The sequence below is a fragment of the Dendropsophus ebraccatus genome, chromosome 2 (genome assembly GCF_027789765.1).
Source record: "Dendropsophus ebraccatus isolate aDenEbr1 chromosome 2, aDenEbr1.pat, whole genome shotgun sequence".
In the NCBI taxonomy this organism is placed as follows: Eukaryota; Metazoa; Chordata; class Amphibia; order Anura; family Hylidae; genus Dendropsophus; species Dendropsophus ebraccatus.
In genome coordinates, this window is record NC_091455.1 from 66,625,085 (window position 1) to 66,644,826 (window position 19,742).

Genomic DNA, 19,742 nt, shown 5'->3' on the forward strand with positions numbered 1-19,742 from the left:
CTGTGTCACCCGGGGTAGGACCTGCTGTGTCACCCGGTGTAGGACCTGCTGTGTTACCCGGTGTAGGACCTGCTGTGTTACCCGGTGTAGGACCTGCTGTGTTACCCGGTGTAGGACCTGCTGTGTTACCCGGTGTAGGACCTGCTGTGTTACCCGGTGTAGGACCTGCTGTGTTACCCGGGGTAGGACCTGCTGTGTTACCCGGGGTAGGACCTGCTGTGTTACCCGGGGTAGGACCTGCTGTGTTACCCGGGGTAGGACCTGCTGTGTTACCCGGGGTAGGACCTGCTGTGTTACCCGGGGTAGGACCTGCTGTGTTACCCGGGGTAGGACCTGCTGTATATTCTGGCTATACTGCGGGTATCTTTGGCTGTTGTTTCCTCCGGGCTGATGGTATATCCTCCCATGTAACAGCCTTTGCTCCTAATCTTACAGCCGCGGAGGTCACTTCCTGTGTGACGTCTCTCAGTCTCCTGCATTGGTGGTAAATGTGTTATCAGAAAGTGACCTTTTCATGTTATATATTTTTTATTTAATTTCTGGTTATTTATTATAAATATTTAATAGAAAACTTTATAGAAAAAGCTTTGGATAACATGGATGTAAATATAAATCCGTATTACCTTAGACAAAGGCCTCATTTACGTGTTCAGTGATTTTTCTTGCCTGCAAAACCTCCCGCTATTTTTTTCTCTGTGATCCGTGAAAAATCCTCCGTAATTTGCATCCGTTTCTGTATCCATAAAACATGAACAGTGCTAGTTTGCTTAGATTTGATCCGTGTTTTTCACAGACGCCACATCACATGAGATCCGCAAAATACATGGATGCCATAGACTTCTATTGATAATCTATACCGCAATCACAGTCCGCACTAGGATATGTCCTTTTTTCTATGCAAGGGATTTAGAATCACACGGACTGTGTGAAAAGCGATATATAGATCATTGTGCTCTAAGTTGAACTGTGATTACGGATCCACAACTTTACGGGACGTGTGAATAAGGCTTGAAGCAGAGTGACACGCTGAATCCCTGTGGTTCTGTGCTGTGGAGCTTGTACTCACCTCAAGTGTCACCATATGGCAGAGGAAATCAGCTTGAAAATATTTTAAAAATATTCAACAAGATTTATTTTCCACCAATGCTAAGAGACTCCAGAATGAAGATCCCCGGCCTCTAAACTCATTCAGACCCCAGACTAGACCCCTAAATGTATTCATTTTCTATGTCCTAAATTATTTTAGGTCTGAATGAGTCTAAGAATATGCCTTGACTTATTCAGGCTAAAATATTTTAAGACCTCCAATCAGACTCCTAAAAGTACACACGTAGGGTTAGTTCACACTGAATAAAAGTGGTGGAATTTCAAGCGGAGCCAGTTCCCCAAACGCCGCTTAAAAAAATCTGGGCTGAGAGTGGAGGCGCACAAGATATCCCATAAAATCAATGGGACAGGCGGAATTTCAAGTGGCGTCTATGGCGCGGGCTCTGCTTGAAATTTCACCACTTTTAGGGCCCTATTACACCTACAGATTATATGATTATGTGATAGATTATTTTGAGCCAAAGCCAGGACATACTGAGATTTCTCCTCTTTTCAAATCCATTCCTGCCTTTGGCCTCCAAAAATCTGTCTAATAATCTGTTGGTGTTATTGGGCCCTTACTCAATGTGAACTGGCCGGTACAATTGTTTCTGACCCCTGATCACACCCCTAAAATTTAGGGGTTTCTGGGAGTTCTCCATTGATGGCCTGTTCTTGTTCTAGGCCATCAGCATCTGATCAGTGGGGGTCCAACAATTCATCACCTTGCTGGTCAGAGGTAGTGTTGCACGATGCACCGAAATATCGATACTACTATCGATATTTCGGGCAGAAAAACGGTTCGGTACCAGGATTTCCTGGTATCGATACTTTATGTTAAGCTGCATAATAGCGCAGCTTAATATAAAGTACAGCGCAGAGACCACGGCCGGCAGCCATGTTCTCTGTGTGCCACCCCCTGGTGTCCCCTCCTCCGCCCGCGCGCTCTCCGCTCCCGGTGGCGCCAACTTAAAATAACCGGCACATAGCGATCACTAGTGCCGGCTATTTTACAGGGTAGATGCCGCTGTCACAACTCCCCTCCCAGCATACCTGCTTGTGCACAAGAAGGTATGCTAGGAGTTGTAGTGCACAGAGGTATGCTGGGATCGGGAGGCTGCTGCTGCACAACTACAACTCTCACCATACCTTCTAGTGCACTACAACTCTCAGCATACCTCTTTGCACAAAGAGGTATGCTGGGGGTTCTAGTGCACAAGAAGATGTTGGGAGTTGCAGTTGTGCAGCAGCAGCCTTCCGACACAACTCCCAGCATATCTCCTTGTCCACTACAACTCCCAGCATACCTTCTTGTGCACTACAACTCCCAGCATATCTTCTTGTGCACAAGGAGGTATGCAGGGGGTTGTAGTGCACAAGAAGGTATGCTGGGAGTTATAACAAACAAGGAAATATGTTGGGAGTTGTAGTTGTGCAGCAGCAGCCTCCCATCACAACAACTCCCAGCATACCTCTTTGTGCATTACAACCCCCAGCATACCTCTTTGTGCACAAGAAGATATGCTGGGAGTTGTAGTGCACAAGAAGGTATGCTGGGAGTTGCAGTTGTGCAGCAGCAGCCTCCTGGCACCACAACAACCCCCAGGATACCTCTGTGCACTACAACTCCCAGCATACCTTCTTGTGCACAAAGATGTATGCTGGGAGTTGTTGTGTTGGGAGGCTGCTGCTGCACCACTGTACCTCCCAGCATACCTTCTTGTGTACTACAACCCCACCATACCTCTTTGTGGACAAGGAGGTATGCTGGGAGTTGTAGTGCACAAGAAGGTATGCTGGGAGGTACAAGGGAATTAAAAAGTGTAACAAAAACCTAGGGAAATCCTACTGTGCTGATCCAGGGGAAGGCGAAAACCCCTATGAGGCAGATGACAATTAAAAAAATTTCAGAATAAAAGTTCTAATAATCCCCGCCTTTCCCTTTTATTCATGTCAAAAAATAAACATTTGGCATCATTGCATGCGGAATTGTCCGAACCATTAAAAGTAACAAAAAAAGTGATCAAAAAGTCACATAAATAAAAATGTGGTGCATGGGGGCATCATACCCACAGTCTGGGTGAGGGGGGGGGATGTCATTATATTTGTATTTTAAGTGCTTTTTTTCAAAAGTATAGAAATGGTATTGAGTATCGGAAAAAAAAAGATGGTATCGGTATCGAACTCAAAATTCTGGTATCGTGACATCCCTAGTCAGAGGTTCTCCGCAGCTTTGGTGTCTGCACGTACAATAAAGAGAGATGGAAACTCCTTTACACTGTGTAGCAGCTGTGCTGGGTTACTGTACCTCAGCTCCTATATACCTCAATGCTGCAGTAAGGGTCCATTTACACAGAAAGATTATCTGACAGATTATGTGCCAAAGATTTGAAGCCAAAGCCAGAAACAGACTATAAACAGAGATCAGGTCATTAAGGAAAGACTGAGATTTCTCCTCTTTCGACATCCATTCTTGACTTTGGCTTCAAATCTTTGGCAGATAATCTGTCAGATAATCTTTCTGTGCAAATGGACCCTAAGGGTCCTATTACACTGAGCAATTTTTAACGACTAACAATAAACGATCGCAAACGAGATTTTATCGAGAGTTTATCGGTAACCTGAAATCGTTCACCATATTACACAGAACGATAATCGTTAGTTACGATCGTTACTATGATTGTTTATTCCTTCTGATCCCAGAAAAACAATGAACAATGTGCAATTACACTGATCGATTAGTGAACAAATGCAGAACTTGAGTGAACGAACGTGGAATTACAGCGAACAATTAACGATAATTTTAGGTTTAGATCTATATTAACGATCAACGACATACAATTTTTCGATCGTTGCTTGCAATTACACAGAACGATTATCATTTAAATTCAAACAATTTAACGATTTTTCGCATGATAATCGTTCTCTGTAATAGGGCCCTAAGTCTACATAGTCAATACATGATGTACAGAGCTGTCCACTTTGAGGGTGCTGTAGCCGTGGGGGAATAGCTGATGAGTGGGGGGTGCCCAGTGTTTGATCACCACCGATCAGGTGTTTATGGCCTATCCTGACCATAGGTAATAAGTTTAAGGCTATGTTCACACTGTGTATATTTCCGTCCGTAGTGCGAACCGCGAATATACGCACGTAGTTCTGAGGTTGATGTGTTCGCTTGAAAGTATACGATATACGCCCGCACAGTGCACACTACGTATGAGCTTACGGCCGGATCGTATACGGCGCCTGGAAAAATTAACAAGACCATTGTTTGAGGACGGAAATGCTGAAATTCACGGCCGTGGATTTCCATGCGGTCCCGTACGAAGTACTTATTTCAGTCAAATTGAACTTGATTTTTCGATCCAAAAGGTTCTGTGTGGTTTACGGGGCTGGCCGAAGATTGGGGAAGCATAACTGTACTACGGGCGTATGTTCGCGGTTCGTACGCATCCGGCCGCATGTCTATTTATCCCACGCCCGTAGTTTCAGCCGCACATGTACTACGGCGTACGATCTACGGACGGATTCATACGCAGTGTGAACATAGCCTAATACTGGACACAAAACCCCCAGGCTTTCTGCTCCCAGTTCCTCTTGTCTTTCAGACCTCTTGTCTTTCACACATCATCTTCACCAACTATGGTGGCAAGTGTGCAGGGTTCCTGTCTGGATCTGGTCTCTGCCTGCTAGCTGAGGACCGCAGATCTAATGTAGATGGAGAAGCTTTGCTGCTGTCAGTGACAAATGTTGAAGAAGAAAGGCATCAAGTGTTTTCACTTTTCAGTGTCTGCTCTGCATATCCCCTTTAGTTCTCTTTCCCTAGATAAAGCATACATGTTGCTGTGCTGCAGTGTGACAGTATTTAGGTAACATTACAGTATGAGCTTTCCTTCCATATAAAACCTATATAATGAACCAGTGTGTGTTGTTGTGAAGTGACCTGTAGATGATGGGGCCGGGTGACTGTGTTATAAGCTGTGAGGAAATGAATACATGTATTGCAGCTGACTGTCATGTGGCCGGCAGTCACTGCTGACTACTAAAGAACTGGACGTCAATGGGAACAGTGTTTGTGCCTTGTCACTGCTTTCTCAGCCAGGGTATGAAGCTTCTTTTAACCTGTTGTGTACAAGTCTTTGGTATTTTTTTTTTTAAGCATTACATAGTAGTAAAAAAAAATGTATAATGTATAAATTTGGATTACAAACGGTGTATACACATGCACTTTATATCTATTGCACGGCCACCTGCAATATTGTACTGCTGTTATGCAGTTGTTATTGTCAGTATGAAGACTGTGGCGTCTTGTAGACAGGTTGCATGCTGGTACAGTTTGGCCACACAGCTGCATCTGCACTTCGGACACCTGGCGGCCATTATGTTTCCAGAAGTATTAGTATTTTGACATGTTTCCATTGTATTTCTTATCTATATTTAGGAACTACACTTTAAAATTCTAATGCTAAATACTGACCAAAATCTTTAGTGTGAGAATAAGGCATCCTTTCCCTCCACAGCTGCACTCCTAATTCAGCTGCCGTTATGCTTTACAGTGGCCTTTGCTAACTCGCTGTCTGTTTGAAGATTGTATTCTGAGGGTCATGAGGCAATAATCTGACCTAGATAAGACCATGATTTCCTAAATGGCCTCCATGTTAAATGTTACATGACTGTGAAGGTTTTCATCACAAGGTCTCTCCTATAATGATCGGGTAACCATGGGTTCTGTATTGGTCTTCAGGGTCCCGGGGTGACACCCGTCCTGCTCCATGCAGTAAAACTCTTCTACGCTTTTATAAACAGGTTAAATAGACCAGCAGACTATTTTCCCTAGATTTATAAAGAATACATCTCATGTGAGCGTTCAGAGAAGTAATGACATTGTATTATTATTAGATTACAATCCAAATAGAAAGTCTTTCTAGGATACTCCTAAAATCTATATTGTAAGACTGTGGTTGCAGGTTCAAATTCGCATTAATTATACTTGTGTTTGATGGTTGTTAGATAGCAGTGTTTACAGGACAGGATCGTCCAGCATGACACAGTGGAGAGAAGGAAGGTCACTTCTTATATAAAATTGCTAGCCAAGGGTATGTACACACTACAGAATCCAGATGGAACACCTGTCCCGGACTCTGGGGGGCGCGCGCATCTCTGCTGCTACCTTAGGCTTCATTCTATGGTTTGCCAGATTCCGCCGTCCGCCCAAAAAATGAGTGGACGGCGGAATCTGGCAAACCATAGAATGAAGCCTATGGTAGCAGTGGAGATGCATGCCACCACCAGAGTCTGCGAGCAGGTGCTAGCTGCAGAATCTGCGACTGTTGTTCTGTCGGGATTCCGCAGTGTGCACCTACCCTTAGAGAAGAAAATGTGAACCCGACCAAACATCAAGCCTGTTGTTGTTATTATTATTATTATTATTAGAAGCAATGCTACTGTGCAATATATGGAAACTTTTCAATGGGCAACAACATGTGGGCAGAACTGTGCCCTGCTCTTTGTGGAATGTTTCTCCCACCACACTTGTCTATTATTTATTGAAGAAATTACCATAATGCCTCATGCGGGTAACCCCTTAAGTACAGTCACTGTTCTGCTGCGTTAACACTTGATATTGTCAAAGTGAACAATTGGCCACCATGTCACGCAGACCTAATAATGCTCACATAGATGTTTTCCTGCATTTTTAGTAAATTTTACGAATGGAAATGATCTTGAGTCGCAGCATCGGGCTCATGGCCTGTCCTTGTGTATTGTATACATCCCTGACTAGTATAATAAAGGACTTCACTCCCGACCACTTGTCTCCATTGCTATACAACTTCGATGACAGATCCAGGTCACTGCTTGGCAAACAAAGTTGTATAAAAAGCGAGTTAGTAAACACTATCAATGGGACGTTGGCAGGGTGCCAATATGGCAACACAGAAGAATTTATTACTCTGCTTTAATTTTTTTATTTTTTTATTTTTGAGACCGCTAAGCGCGGTTCTCTTCCGGCTCTGTGTCACATGATGAGTCCAACTCATAATGTAAGTCTGTGGAGTCCGACTCTTTCCCTGACACAGCGGCGAGCGGACCTCATTCTCATGCCTGTTGCCATAGAATGAATACACACTAGATGCACTAATAAAATGACTGCAAAATATTTAGCATTACAGGTGACCTGGAGCTTTAGCTGTTCTCACGTGGTAATGTTGCAATCTCTCATAAACATACATGGACAAGAAGGGGCACTTGGTTTAATCTTACAGACGTGAGTGCCCTGGGTAAATATTATACAGGGGTAATCATACACTTAAGTGTTAAGAAAATACTACTAGTGCCAGTATCTCCTAAAACACCTCAGATGTCAGAATATTTCCAGGCTGGTAGACTTGGCTCAGCATTTTTAATCCTGCAGCCACCCATGAGTATTTGTACCTAAATGTATACAGCATTGTGGAATAAGAACCTCATACACGTGACCTCTTTAGGGAGTGTTCACACAGTCAGGTTTTTAATTGCAGGTGTTAATGCCAGAGCCAGGAACAGATTATAAATAGAGGACAGGTCAAAAAGGAAAGAATTAAATTCCTTCTCTATTCGAATAACCAATATACATAACTACCCGAAATCTGCACACAGAAGATTAAAGGAGAAGTCCGGGCACAGATTTTTTTTCAAAACAGCCGTGGAGGAGGTGGGTGAACATAATCACATGCACTTACCTTCCCGACTCCAGCGCAGGGGTCTGCTGTCATCCACTCTGGTTCCAGGTCTTTGGCCACTTCTAGGTCTGAGTGGGGACCTGGGATGTGACATGTCAGTCAATGGCGGTAGCGAGATTCCACTTCGGCTGCTGACTGGCTGAACAAGCTTGACACGTCACGTCCCCATTCAGACCTAGAAGCGTCCGGGAACTGGAGCAAATGACAGTTTTTATTTAAGTACATATGAACATACCCATGTAGTACGTTCACCGGGTGCAGATTGGCTGCTGATTTTCTGCAACTAATCTGCAGCAGATCTGCAATTGATGGGCACTTGTTGTGGGTAAGCATTTCATTGTAAGGTCTCTGCATACATCATCAGTAAATGAGTTCACACCATGGTTTTGGAAGCAGGTTGCCTCACTTTTACATTCTGCTGTGCTGTTCTAAATGTATATTGACTGAAGGCAAAAACTAAAGGATCATGTGAACTTAGAAACTTGATATAGGGGTTAAATAAAGTGTCCTCTAATCTTTGTGAGTGGTTGCCTGCTTTTTCTGCCCTATTGCCACACATCTTTGACATCATTCTGCCCTCCCCACTGTATAGGGCGCTGCACTTGGCGTTGCTGCTTTCTGGGAGGTATATGTATTATACCTTCACTAGTGCCTGGCAGTGTTTCAGGGACACGTGTCTATTGTGGTCTAAGCAAACCAGAACGCATGCCAAAAAAAGATAGGAAGTGTGTCAGACTCGGACTGGTTTAAATTTTCACTTTTAGAGATTGGTGTTATTTGGGAAATCCGTGACCAGATTTTAGGGAACAGAGTTTAGAAAGCACCAGTCTAGTCAGAGCCAGCTCCAGGTTTTTGTGGGCCCCTCATCCACTATGCACAAACACTTGAGACACCACTAACATACACAAACACACATTACTGGTGCACACACTGACTGACAAGCACACATTACTGATACAGCCACTGATACTGACTGACACACACACATACACAGCACTCACAGCTCAGTCTTCTCCCTCTTCCTCTCTATTGGGTTGATCTCTACACTGTAGTTTTGAGGACCCGCGGGTCATGTGATCAGGTCCCTCATCCCTCTCTCTCTGCAGGACCCTCACAGGACCTGCTCTTTCTCTGTCTTATGTTCAGCACTCACCCTGCACTACAGTGAGGGGGCTGAACATCAGAGCACAGAGCCCCTCTTCCTCTCTGGGCCCCTGGAGGTGCGGAACTTGCCCAGGAAAGACCTGTGCTGACACTGGCTGTGTGTCTAGCACATGGCTCTCAATAAGGGCCAGTTCACATGGAGTAAAACTGGCGGAATTCTGCCAGCCTCCGTGTCATACTGGCAGTCTATGTGAGGGTCGCGTGCCTCCTATCTCCACGCGGAAGAATTGAGCTGTCCATTCTTCCGCACGGAGAGAGGAAGCGCACAAGCCTGCCATAGACTGCCGGTATGACACGGAGGCTGGCCGAGAATTCTGCCGCAAAATTTGCCAGTTTTACTCCATGTGAACATGGCTTAAGCCTGAATAATACAATTTATTAAAGCAAATTGCATCAGTGTTCGTTTTACACAGAGTAATAAATCTTTGACTAAATGTATAGATGCCGCTTTTAAATTTCTTTTATGCATGCCCAAAGAATTGTCTCCTAATAATATTAATGATAATATTATTTATATAGCACGGATATTCCCCAGCACTTTACCCTTCTGTGTCCTTCCGTCCCTGGATCATCTGGATTTAGGGCTATGTATGAGCTTTCTGGGAGACCTTGTGCTTGTCCCGCAGTGTTCTCTGTTGTGTCTCTGCCATGACACAGATTCCCACTTCACGCATGAATAGCTGATAAAGTAAGCGCTCTCTGCTCTGCTTGTCTAAAAACTTGCTGGTAATGGTAGGAGCAGTTAGTTGCTGATACTTCTTTTCAAAAATATGACTTCCTTAATGTAGTTAGGTATGTTGGATTCCCTAGATAAAGGAGATTGCTAAAAGAGGAGCCATCAATGACACACTGTAGTGCCACGTTCACATTGCAGAAATGACCGGACCCCCTCTCCCCACTTCTAGGCCTTGTGCACATGGGCACAACCCTCTCCCAGCCATGCGGCTGGGAGAGGGTTGTGCCCATGTGCACAAGGCCTTCAGTTAGTGTTGTGCAGCAGAGAAGTGAGTGTGTGATGTTGGCTGTGATGGGCACCAAGTGCGGTGCTGAGAGCAGGAAGTCTGAGGGGAGTGGTGACCATGAAGCAGCATTGACAAGTGAAGCTGGGACTTGCTGATCTGTGACTAAACACCCATTCTGAAAAACAAGCTCAATGAGCCGAGCTAGCCTGAGTCTGATTTGCCTTTTTATCTGAACATTGAGCTAACCTGCCATAGCTGTCAAGTTGTAGGTGACAAATCCCCATACTGTAACCTTTGACCTAGTGACTGCTGATCTGTTAACAGGAGCATTGGAGGACATTGCATTGCCCCATTTGTTTCTTTCTGCAGAGCTTATCATTCATTAAGGTAGATGGCATCTTGTTTGGAACAATGGATCAGGAGATGGGCGCTTGGGCTCCCTAATATGGTTCTAAGCAGGGCTATGGAGTCGGAGTCGTGGAGTCGGAGCTAGTTTTGGCTGGAGTCTGAGTTGGAGTCGAAGCTAGAGTCGGAGTTGGGAAAAAAATGTTCCGACTCCAGCTTTAAAAAAATCTTTAAACAATTTAGAATTGAGTTTTGATATGAAGTTTTGCTTATCAATATATTTTATGAGCAACATTCTAATAGATCACTGGCTCTATTACATAAGGAAAAATGGAAAAGATGTCGGTCACGGTCGGGCAGTTTGTTTCTGAGCTGGAAGAGTCCATTGTGTGGCTGCAGCAGGCTGTGCGTGTGCATGCTTTGGCTGCAGCAGGCTCTGTGTGTGTGCGCTATGGCTGCAGCAGGCTCTGTGTGTGTGCTATGGCTGCAGCAGGCTCTGTGTGTGTGTGTGTGCGCTATTGCTTTCCCCCACAGTGACCCTCAACATCACTATGTGTGACTCTTATCAGTATGGCTGACCCCTTTGTATCACAGGGATTTGGCAGTGTTAGAAGTGTTTCTTTGTGTATGGTGAATATTAGTTAGAAACATCGAAGATTGTCAGCAGGAAAAACCACCTGCTCCATCTAGTCTAGTTCTGAGTTTTTCAGGACATGGAGGCTGGAGACTGGCTGAATCCTCTGCACACACAGGAGAAGCTGCTTTATATACAGTATTCCTTTATTCACTCAGAAGTTGCACCAGGATCATGTAGGGCGTTAGGGAGAAGTGATAAATAACTCCCCTGGTATCTGACCGGCTATTTATGAAGGAGCAGGAGTCAGAGTCGGGAGTCTGAGTCGGTCCTGATAAAATTCAGGAGTTGGAGTTGGAGTCAGAGCTGCGGCTTACCGACTCCACAGCCCTGGCTCTAAGGGTGGTATTACACGGGCCGATGATAAGCCAAAGCCAGGAATGGATTTGAAAAGAGGAGAAATCTCAATCTTTCCATTATGACCTGTTCCCTGTTTATAGTCTATTCCTGGCTTTGGCTTCAAAGATCTGACAGATATATCTTTCTGTGTAAATGCACCATTCACGTGTGGTATATTGGTCAGTATTCGGTCCTCTTTATTTATTCTCAGTATTTTTAGGGAAAACCAGGAGTGAAACCAACACAGAGAAATGCTATAAAGTTTTATACCCTTCTGTGTTTCATAGCTTTTTAGAAATTGGCTCTAAAATGAGGAGCAAATACTGTGCATGAACCCGGCCTTAGGTTGAATTCACAGGTGACGTTGCAGAAATGAGGGCAAACTAATTTCCTTATTTCTGAATAGGGCTGTCTGTGTAAACTACATTTAGGGTACAAACACACACACCGTATATGCAGCAGATCTGCAGCAGATTTGATGGTGCAGATTTGATGCTGTGTTCAGTTATTTAGATCTAATCTGCTGCGTATTTGTTGCATATTTGCTATGTATTGCAGCAGTAAATACGCTGCGTATACGGTGTGTGTGTGTGTTTATACCCTTACACGTATCTTGGCTTGTCCCACATGCATTGCTCATCTCTACGGTAGGAGGTCCAGGGCCTCTCATTCTGTTGATCTGAGCAGAAATGAGACCAGGGAAAACCACATGGGTTACACAGCACTCATCTGGTCTCCTGATAGTCACATGCACCCTGTTAGCTTGCTCCTAAATTACCTCTTTATTCAAAGTTTATTCAGTGGTGGAATAAGGTTGGCAAGTTAGGCTGGGTTCACACTATGTTTTTGCAATCTGCTTTTTTTGCAAAAAAACGGATGCATATGTGTACATACGTTTTTCCATTGAATTCCATTGTAAAAAACAAAACAAAAAACAGATTAAAAGGTATCCGTTTTTTTTTCCGTACACAAAAAGGTAGTCAACCTTACTTTTGTGTCCGTTAAAAAAAAAAGGATGAGTTTTTTTCTATAATGGAATTCAATGGGAAAACAGGTCAAAATGGATGCACACACGAATCAGTTTTTTCCATCCGAGAAAAACGGATTGTAAAAATGTAGTGTGAACCCAGCCTTACAAGAACTTAGACCTGCACATGCAGGCATTGGTTGGTGATCGGTTCATCCACCCTTATCTGCACTGCCTTATTTATAAAGATGAAGCACTTTGCCCCTCTGCCTTTTTGTCTCAAACCCCCTCCTAATAGTGTGTAAGCTCATGCATGCGAGCAGGGACCTCACTCCTTATGTGTGGATAATTATATTTATATAATATGTAATGTCTGATTTATGTCTTATGTATGTACCCCCAGAATTGTAAAGTGCTGCTGAATCTGTTGGTGCTATATAAATAAAAATTATAATAATAATAATAGTAATAGTATTATTATTATTGAACTTGTATATCAGGGACCTTTTCCATGGTTTAATCTTTTTAACATGATTTCTGTTTAAGAAATTAATCTTCTAGTAAGAAATGTTATAAAGTAAAGATGTCAGTGATGGTGTTCCATACATCCTTGTGTATCTTGCAGCCAATCGTTGGCCTCAATGCTGATGCAAGTATCTAATGGTGCGTTTACATGGAACGATTATCGTTTAAATTTTCGCGATAATGATGGCATTTGAGTGATAATCGGCTTGTGTAAACACAGCCAACGATCAAGCTACGAGCAAGAAATCATTCATTGTGATCTTTTTAACATGTTCACAAATCGTAGTTGGCCGTTCGCTAAAAACTTACAGATCACTTAATCTAAACAGTCTTTCACCGATTCACCCTATGTGTGAGATGAGCTTAAACAATCTTTAAACGATTGCAGTAACGATTTTTCAAACAATATATTGTTCCGTCTAAATGCTGATCGTTATAAAAAACACACTTTGAAATCGTTAATCGTTCGATTGGGCGAATTATCGCTCCGTGTAAACACAGCATAAGTCATAGCTGACTCATTGCTCGAATATTTGTGCAGCCAGGCTAGAAGAAAGGGTAGCTTCACACATACCATATCGCAGCAGATCTGATCTAAATAACTCAACACCGCATCAAATCTGCCCCATCAAATCTGATGCGGATTCTGTACTTGTAAACGCACCCTAAGGCTCCATTCACAAAAAGTAAAACTGGCGGAATCCGGCCAGCCTCCGTGTCATACTGGTAGTCTATGGGAGACTCGCTCCTCCCCTCTCCGCGCTGAAGAATGGACATGTCAATTCTTCAGTGCGGAGAGAGGAGGCGCGCAAGCCTCTCATAGACTACCAGTATGACACAGAGGCTGGCGGGATTCCGTGGCAAAGAATTCCGCCAGTTTAACTCCATGTGAACGGAGCCTAAGGGTAGAAACACACTTACCGAATACACAGCGGGTTCCTTGCCTGTCATTTTCAAATAGAAAACATACTCGCAGCATCATGGCTAAAGCACGTTGCTCGAATAATTGTGCAGCCAGGCTGGAAGAAATGATAGCTTTGTAGTTTGTGCGGTCATTTAAATGCATTGTTTTTCCTGTATGACCTGTCCTTCAGTTATAATCTCTTCCTTTTTTTGGCTTCAATAATTGCTATTAAAAACGTGACTGAACACCTTATATCAAGTAAATGATGAGTGATCCTAGGATCACTTGTTACCCATAATGAGCCCTTGTAAAGGCCCCTACCATGGTCTTCTGCATGTTCCAGTCCATAGAAACATAGAAGATTGTCGGCAGAAAAAGACCACTGGGTCTATCTAGTCTGCCCTTTCAGTATTTCCCTTCTTATTATATTATCTTATCTTAGGATAGATATATGTTTATCCCAGGCAGGATTACATTCTGTTATTGTAGATTTACCAAGCACATCTGCTGGAAGTTTGTTCCAAGTATCTACTACTCTTTCAGTATCCCACATAGAAAATGTACATTTGGGAAAAAGACTGAATGTATTCATTGGTAGGCTGTATTCAGTAAATTGTGGTATATGTTGACATACCTTTTTCCGATACGCCAATGTGTAATAGAAATGTTGGCCTTAAACAGGATGTAAATGGTGCCTTAATGTATCTGTTCTTTGGACAGTGTACTAGATCATTTCACCTTGAGTGACCTTAAAATAATTTTCTTTGCCTAAAAAATTCATGATTGTTCATCTTTTCAGATAAAAGGAAAGTTCTGAATGTTTACATGTTTGTTTGCTAAACCTTGGGAGAACTGATATTTGTGGATAGTATGGGGTCAAAAGTACCTTGTGTTATCAGAGCTGAAGTGATGCTTCTCCTAGATAAGGGTGTGAGTCTAGGGAGCATGTTGCTGTTGTTCTTTGTGTGTGGTATCTTCTTGCATAATGATTGGGCTCTGGGGCCTTTGGGCCCTATTACACGGGACGATTATCTGCGAAAAATCGTTAGATCATTCGAATTTTAACAATAATCGTTCTGTGTAATTGCAGGAAACGATCGAAAAATCGTTTGTATGTCATTGATCGTTGATTTAGATCTGAACCTAAAATTATCGTTTATCGTTCTCTCAAGTTCCGCATTTGTTCACTAGTCGTTCAGTATTATTGCACATTAGTCATTGTTTTGCTGGGATCAGAAGGAGTAAACGATCATAGTAACGATCGCAATAACAATCGTAACTTACGACCATCGCTCTGTGTAATATGGTGAACGATTTCAGGTTAACGACAAACAATTTTGTTTGCGATCGTTTATAGTTAGTCGTTAATTGATAAAAATCGCTCTGTGTAATAGGACCCTTATTCCCGAGCACGGGAACCAGGTGGCATTTTTTTAAAAAAAGCACCACGCCACCGAGATCCCTGCGCTGATCTGCTACTGTAAAGAAAAAAGAAAAACCATGTAACTATTGGTATATTCACTGTAATAAAAATGTAATTTTTTTCCCCCCATTCTTATTTTGTTTTGTTTCTTCTGTGTTTTAGGTGTCTTCCCAACATTGTGTCTGGTATGGACAGTGTGGTGGAACAGAGGAAAAGAGGTACAACTGTGAGTACCTTGGACCTCCAAAACTCCTTCCCCAGGAGGGCCATGATTTACTTCAGGTATGCTGCTAAATTTACTTCAGGGTTCAACATGTTTTGTTTTTTCATGATCAGATCCTATAACCTCATGATCTTGGTCAGTAATCTGTTGTCATTGGGGTTCAGAACATACGGATGGATTGGCCTACCTCCTGTACTTCGGTGTAGACTAAATGAAAGCTACGGTTTTTGATCTGTTAACATGGTCAGGATTTTTAATGGGCAAATCTAGTGGATTTTCTGGCTAATCCTTAATCTAAATCCATGATTGAAACTCTCATTATTGCCCAGATTTACAGGTGGATTTTATCACGGATTAGCTCTATTGATATTCTGTTTAATTTTTGCGGCCTTACTATGTAGAGTCTGATGAGTAAGGAGCATGCTGTGGGTAATGCAATACACAGTGCCATCTTACATGCGGACTTTGATACCATTTTACCCTATGGATTTCAAGGCACACGTGTCCGATGTAGCTGCTAAATGTGAATTTCATTTTCAATAATAATTTATATAGTACAATATAGAACATATTCTGCAGCACATATTCTGAGGGTGCAGCCAACAGCCTTTCTCTTTCTGTATAGGTATAAGTGCTTTATGCATTGGGTAATGGTTAGAAATTAAAGTGGTAGTGGTGGGTGATACCGATTGGGAAATGTGATAGGCCTGCCTAAAATTTTTTTTTTTTTTTTCGTGCACACTTAAAACTGAGGATGTTAGGAATAAACGGGCCTAAATACCTTCAGTAAATTATGGCCTACAGTTATCTCTCTTAACCACCCCACAGCTGAACGTTCTTGTGTCCTCTATGGGGGAGGGTAAGCCGCAGCCAGAGAGCTCTGTCACCAACTTATCTCTGAACACAGGGGTCGGCATTGAAATTCCATCACACCCAATTCCTGTCTTCACCAACATCATCTGTTCATAAAGACCCCATACACCTTATAGAGATAACTGAACCTACATCAGTATAAAGTGTATGGGAACCTTAAAGGGGTTGGCCACTTTATAGTAAAATTGTTGTGTGTGTGTGTGTGTAGTGTAAGTGTACTCACTGCACTTACTGACAGCAGCTCCCTGTGTACCTCATAGAGATAAAATCAGACTCCTCTCTTCCAAGTTGTGCTGCCCTGCGCTGTCATGAGTCTGTCCATAAGATGGCCGACATGGAGGAGCATGTGACCATGCCCCGCCCCCAGTGTCCTCCATAGACCTATTCAGTGGTGGACCCTGGGGGGGCAGGGTCACAAGGCAGCCCGGCCTAGAGGAGGGGAGTCTGATTTTAGCTCTGTGAGGTACACAGGGAGCTGCTGTCAGTATATATAGTGATTACACTTACTTATACTGTACACTGAACTATTTTACTATAAAGTGGCCTACCCCTTTAAAGTGACACTGTCACCACAGTTTTCATTTTTTCATAATTTTTAAGGTTTAATTTACTAATATTGCTGTGTCCATAGCTAATTTCAGACAAATTATCAAGTTGATTGTTCAAGAGAAAAATGAACTTTTATCACCTTGTTATTGCGCCACCTGGGCGGGGCTAGTCCACGAAGCGCCACATCGCTCCGCCCACTCCACCGCAATTGACCCCGCCCCCTTTGCTACATCATTTCTTCAAGCCGCTCTGCTGCAGCAGCCTCCGTCTTTTTTGGCCCTCCCAGCCTGTGCAGGGACGTCGGGACGTGCGTGTTCACATCACCCAGAGCGTCATGCGCGTGCGTCCCCTTCATTTACCGCACAGGCTCACTGGGTAAGTGATCTTCTCCTGCACCAACCAGCCTGGCTGTGCTTGCGTTCGCATAGCCCGCGGCTGTCAGGTGCAGGCATGGTGGGGCTGTGTGCAGTCCATCTGTGCCCTGTTGTCCCCCGGACCTCTCGCTGCTGGCTGTGCCGGCGTCTGCACAGCCAGCAGCGATCTGATGCAGTAGAGGCGCAGTGCGGCCGTCCTGCTTGCACTGTGCCGGTGGTGGCCAGTGTGTGACAGAGAAGAAAGCTGCGGGCGGCCAACAATTTTACTAGCTGTTCGGACTGCGCCTGTGCACTACTGCATCAGATTGCTGCTGGCGGTGCGGACGTCAGCACAGCCAGCAGCAAGAGGTCCGGGGGACAACAGGGCACAGATGGAATGCACACAGCCCCACCATGCCTGCACCTGACAGCCGCGGGCTATGCGAACGCAAGCACAGCCAGGCTGGTTGGTGCAGGAGAAGATCACTTACCCAGTGAGCCTGTGCGGTAAATGAAGGGGACGCACGCGCATGACGCTCTGGGTGATGTGAACGCGCACTTCCCAACGTCCCTGCACAGGCTGGGAGGGCCAAAAAAGACGGAGGCCGCTGCAGCAGAGCGGCCTGAAGAAATGACGTAGCAAAGGGGGCGTAGTCAACGGTGGTGGAGTGGGCGGAGCGCTGTGGCGCTTCGTGGACTAGCCCCGCCCTGGTGGCGCAATAACAAGGTGATAAAAGTTCATTTTTCTCTTGAACAAGCAACTTGATCATTTGTCTGAAGTAAGCTATGAACACAGCAATATCAGTAAATTAAACCTTAAAAATTATGAAAAAATGAAAACTGTGGTGACAGTGTCACTTTAAGTCTGACTGGCTGGGGTAAGGCATTTCATAGAAATAGTGTGTCATGAACAAGGTCTTGGAGATGAGACTTAAGAAGTTCGGAATATGGTGTCACTCTTAGTCTTTGACTGAAAATAGAACATGAGTACTACAGAATTCACCCGTTTGGGGGAAAATTAGGCCCAAGGGGTAATCTGTGTTCAAGCTGTTCAAGTTTCTAAGTGAACCAATGTCAGGAAGGGACTTGCCTCTTGTACAGTGCTGTGGAATCTATTGGCGCTATATAAATAAAAATTATTATTATTACTACAAATTCATGCTGTGCTTTTGAAGCTTCAGTGTAGATTATCATTGGAAACAATAGGATGCAATTTCTGAACAGATCTTGACGTGTGATCTGTATTAGTATCTACGTGGAATTTAAACTGTGTAAACATACACAGAACTGTGTAGAACTGTCCTTGTGGATTTTACTAATTCTAACAGCAGCTCAGTTGTGAGACAGCACTGCACAGGAAAATCTACAGCGTGTGTGAACATACGCTAAGGGTATGTGCACACTACGGAATTTGCACGGAAATTGACATGTCGATTCTTTGGGGGGGGATGACTGAGCTTCAGAATGTCAGTGGGACAGTCAAAACTTAAAGTGTCACTGTCGTGAATTTTTTTTTTGCAGAAATCAATAGTCCAGGCGATTTTAAGAAACTTTGTAATTGGGTTTATTATCCGAAAAATGCATTTTTATCATGAAAAAGCAGTTTGAAGCTCTCCCCCCTGTCTTCATTGTTCTCCTATGGAGAGAGCTAAAGAAAAGACCAAAACAGGACAACAAAGAGTTAATCTACAAATCCCTCACGGGATATCTCCTGTGACAGTCACCCAGCTCCGTGCCTGTAATCCTCTGTTATCTGCTTTCTGCTGCCGGCTAACTCCCTCCTCCCTCCTCCCCCCTCCCCTCTCCCTAGAACAGACAGGGTACGACTCCTGCAACAAGTCACAATTTTCAGATTTTTCAGAGTGGATGAAAAAGAGGAAGGAGGGGGGGACCTGGGAAAAGGCTTTTTACATGCAGATAATGGCAGATTTGGCTAATAAACCCAATTACAAAGTTTCTTAAAATCGCCTGGACTATTGATTTCTGCAAAAAAAAAAAAAATACGACAGTGACTCTTTTTAACCTCTTAAGGACATATGACGTACCCCTACGTCATATGTCCTCACTTGCACTTCAAAGCGGGGCCGCGCGGCGGCCCGCTTTGAAGTGCCGCGATCCCGGGTGCCGCGAGTAGCCCGGGACCGCTGCTATTAGCGGGCAAGGTCTGATCGCCGTGCCCGCTAATTAGCTAATCGGAGGCAGCTGTCAAAGTTGACAGCTGCCTCCGATTACCGGAGGCAACGTTTCCCTGGGGTCTAGTGGGGGAGATCGCTCCTCCGGGACCTTGTCCCGGAGGAGCGATCTCCGTTACTGATGCCGGCCGGGGACGCGTCCAAGATGGCGCCGTCCTCGGCTCGGCACTCGTTCGTTTTCGGCTGCAGCAGCCGAAAGCAAACGAGTGCCGATCTCATGGATCTCTGCAGCATATCTATGCTGCAGAGATCTCAATGAGAGATCCAAGTGTATATACTAGAAGTCCCCCAGGGGGGCTTCTAGTATATGTGTAAAAAAAAAATAAAAAAATTTTATAGTAAAAAGCCCCCTCCCCTAATAAAAGTCTGAATCACCCCCCTTTTCCCAGGTTTTAAATAAAAGTAAACAAATAAATAAATAAACATGTTTGCTATCGCCGCGTTCGTAATCGCCCAAACTATTAATTAATCACATTCCTGATCT

General features: G+C 44.0%; 1 protein-coding gene across 1 annotated transcript in view; it reads left to right on the top strand.

Annotated features, from left to right (window-relative positions):
- The window catches only part of NPC1 (NPC intracellular cholesterol transporter 1), a 43,990-nt gene that overhangs the window by 948 nt on the left and 23,300 nt on the right, over positions 1–19,742 (top strand). The window contains exon 2 of the mRNA XM_069957694.1: positions 15,231–15,350. Coding sequence (XP_069813795.1) covers positions 15,231–15,350 — 120 coding nt within the window. The remainder of the gene's footprint in view (positions 1–15,230; positions 15,351–19,742) is intronic.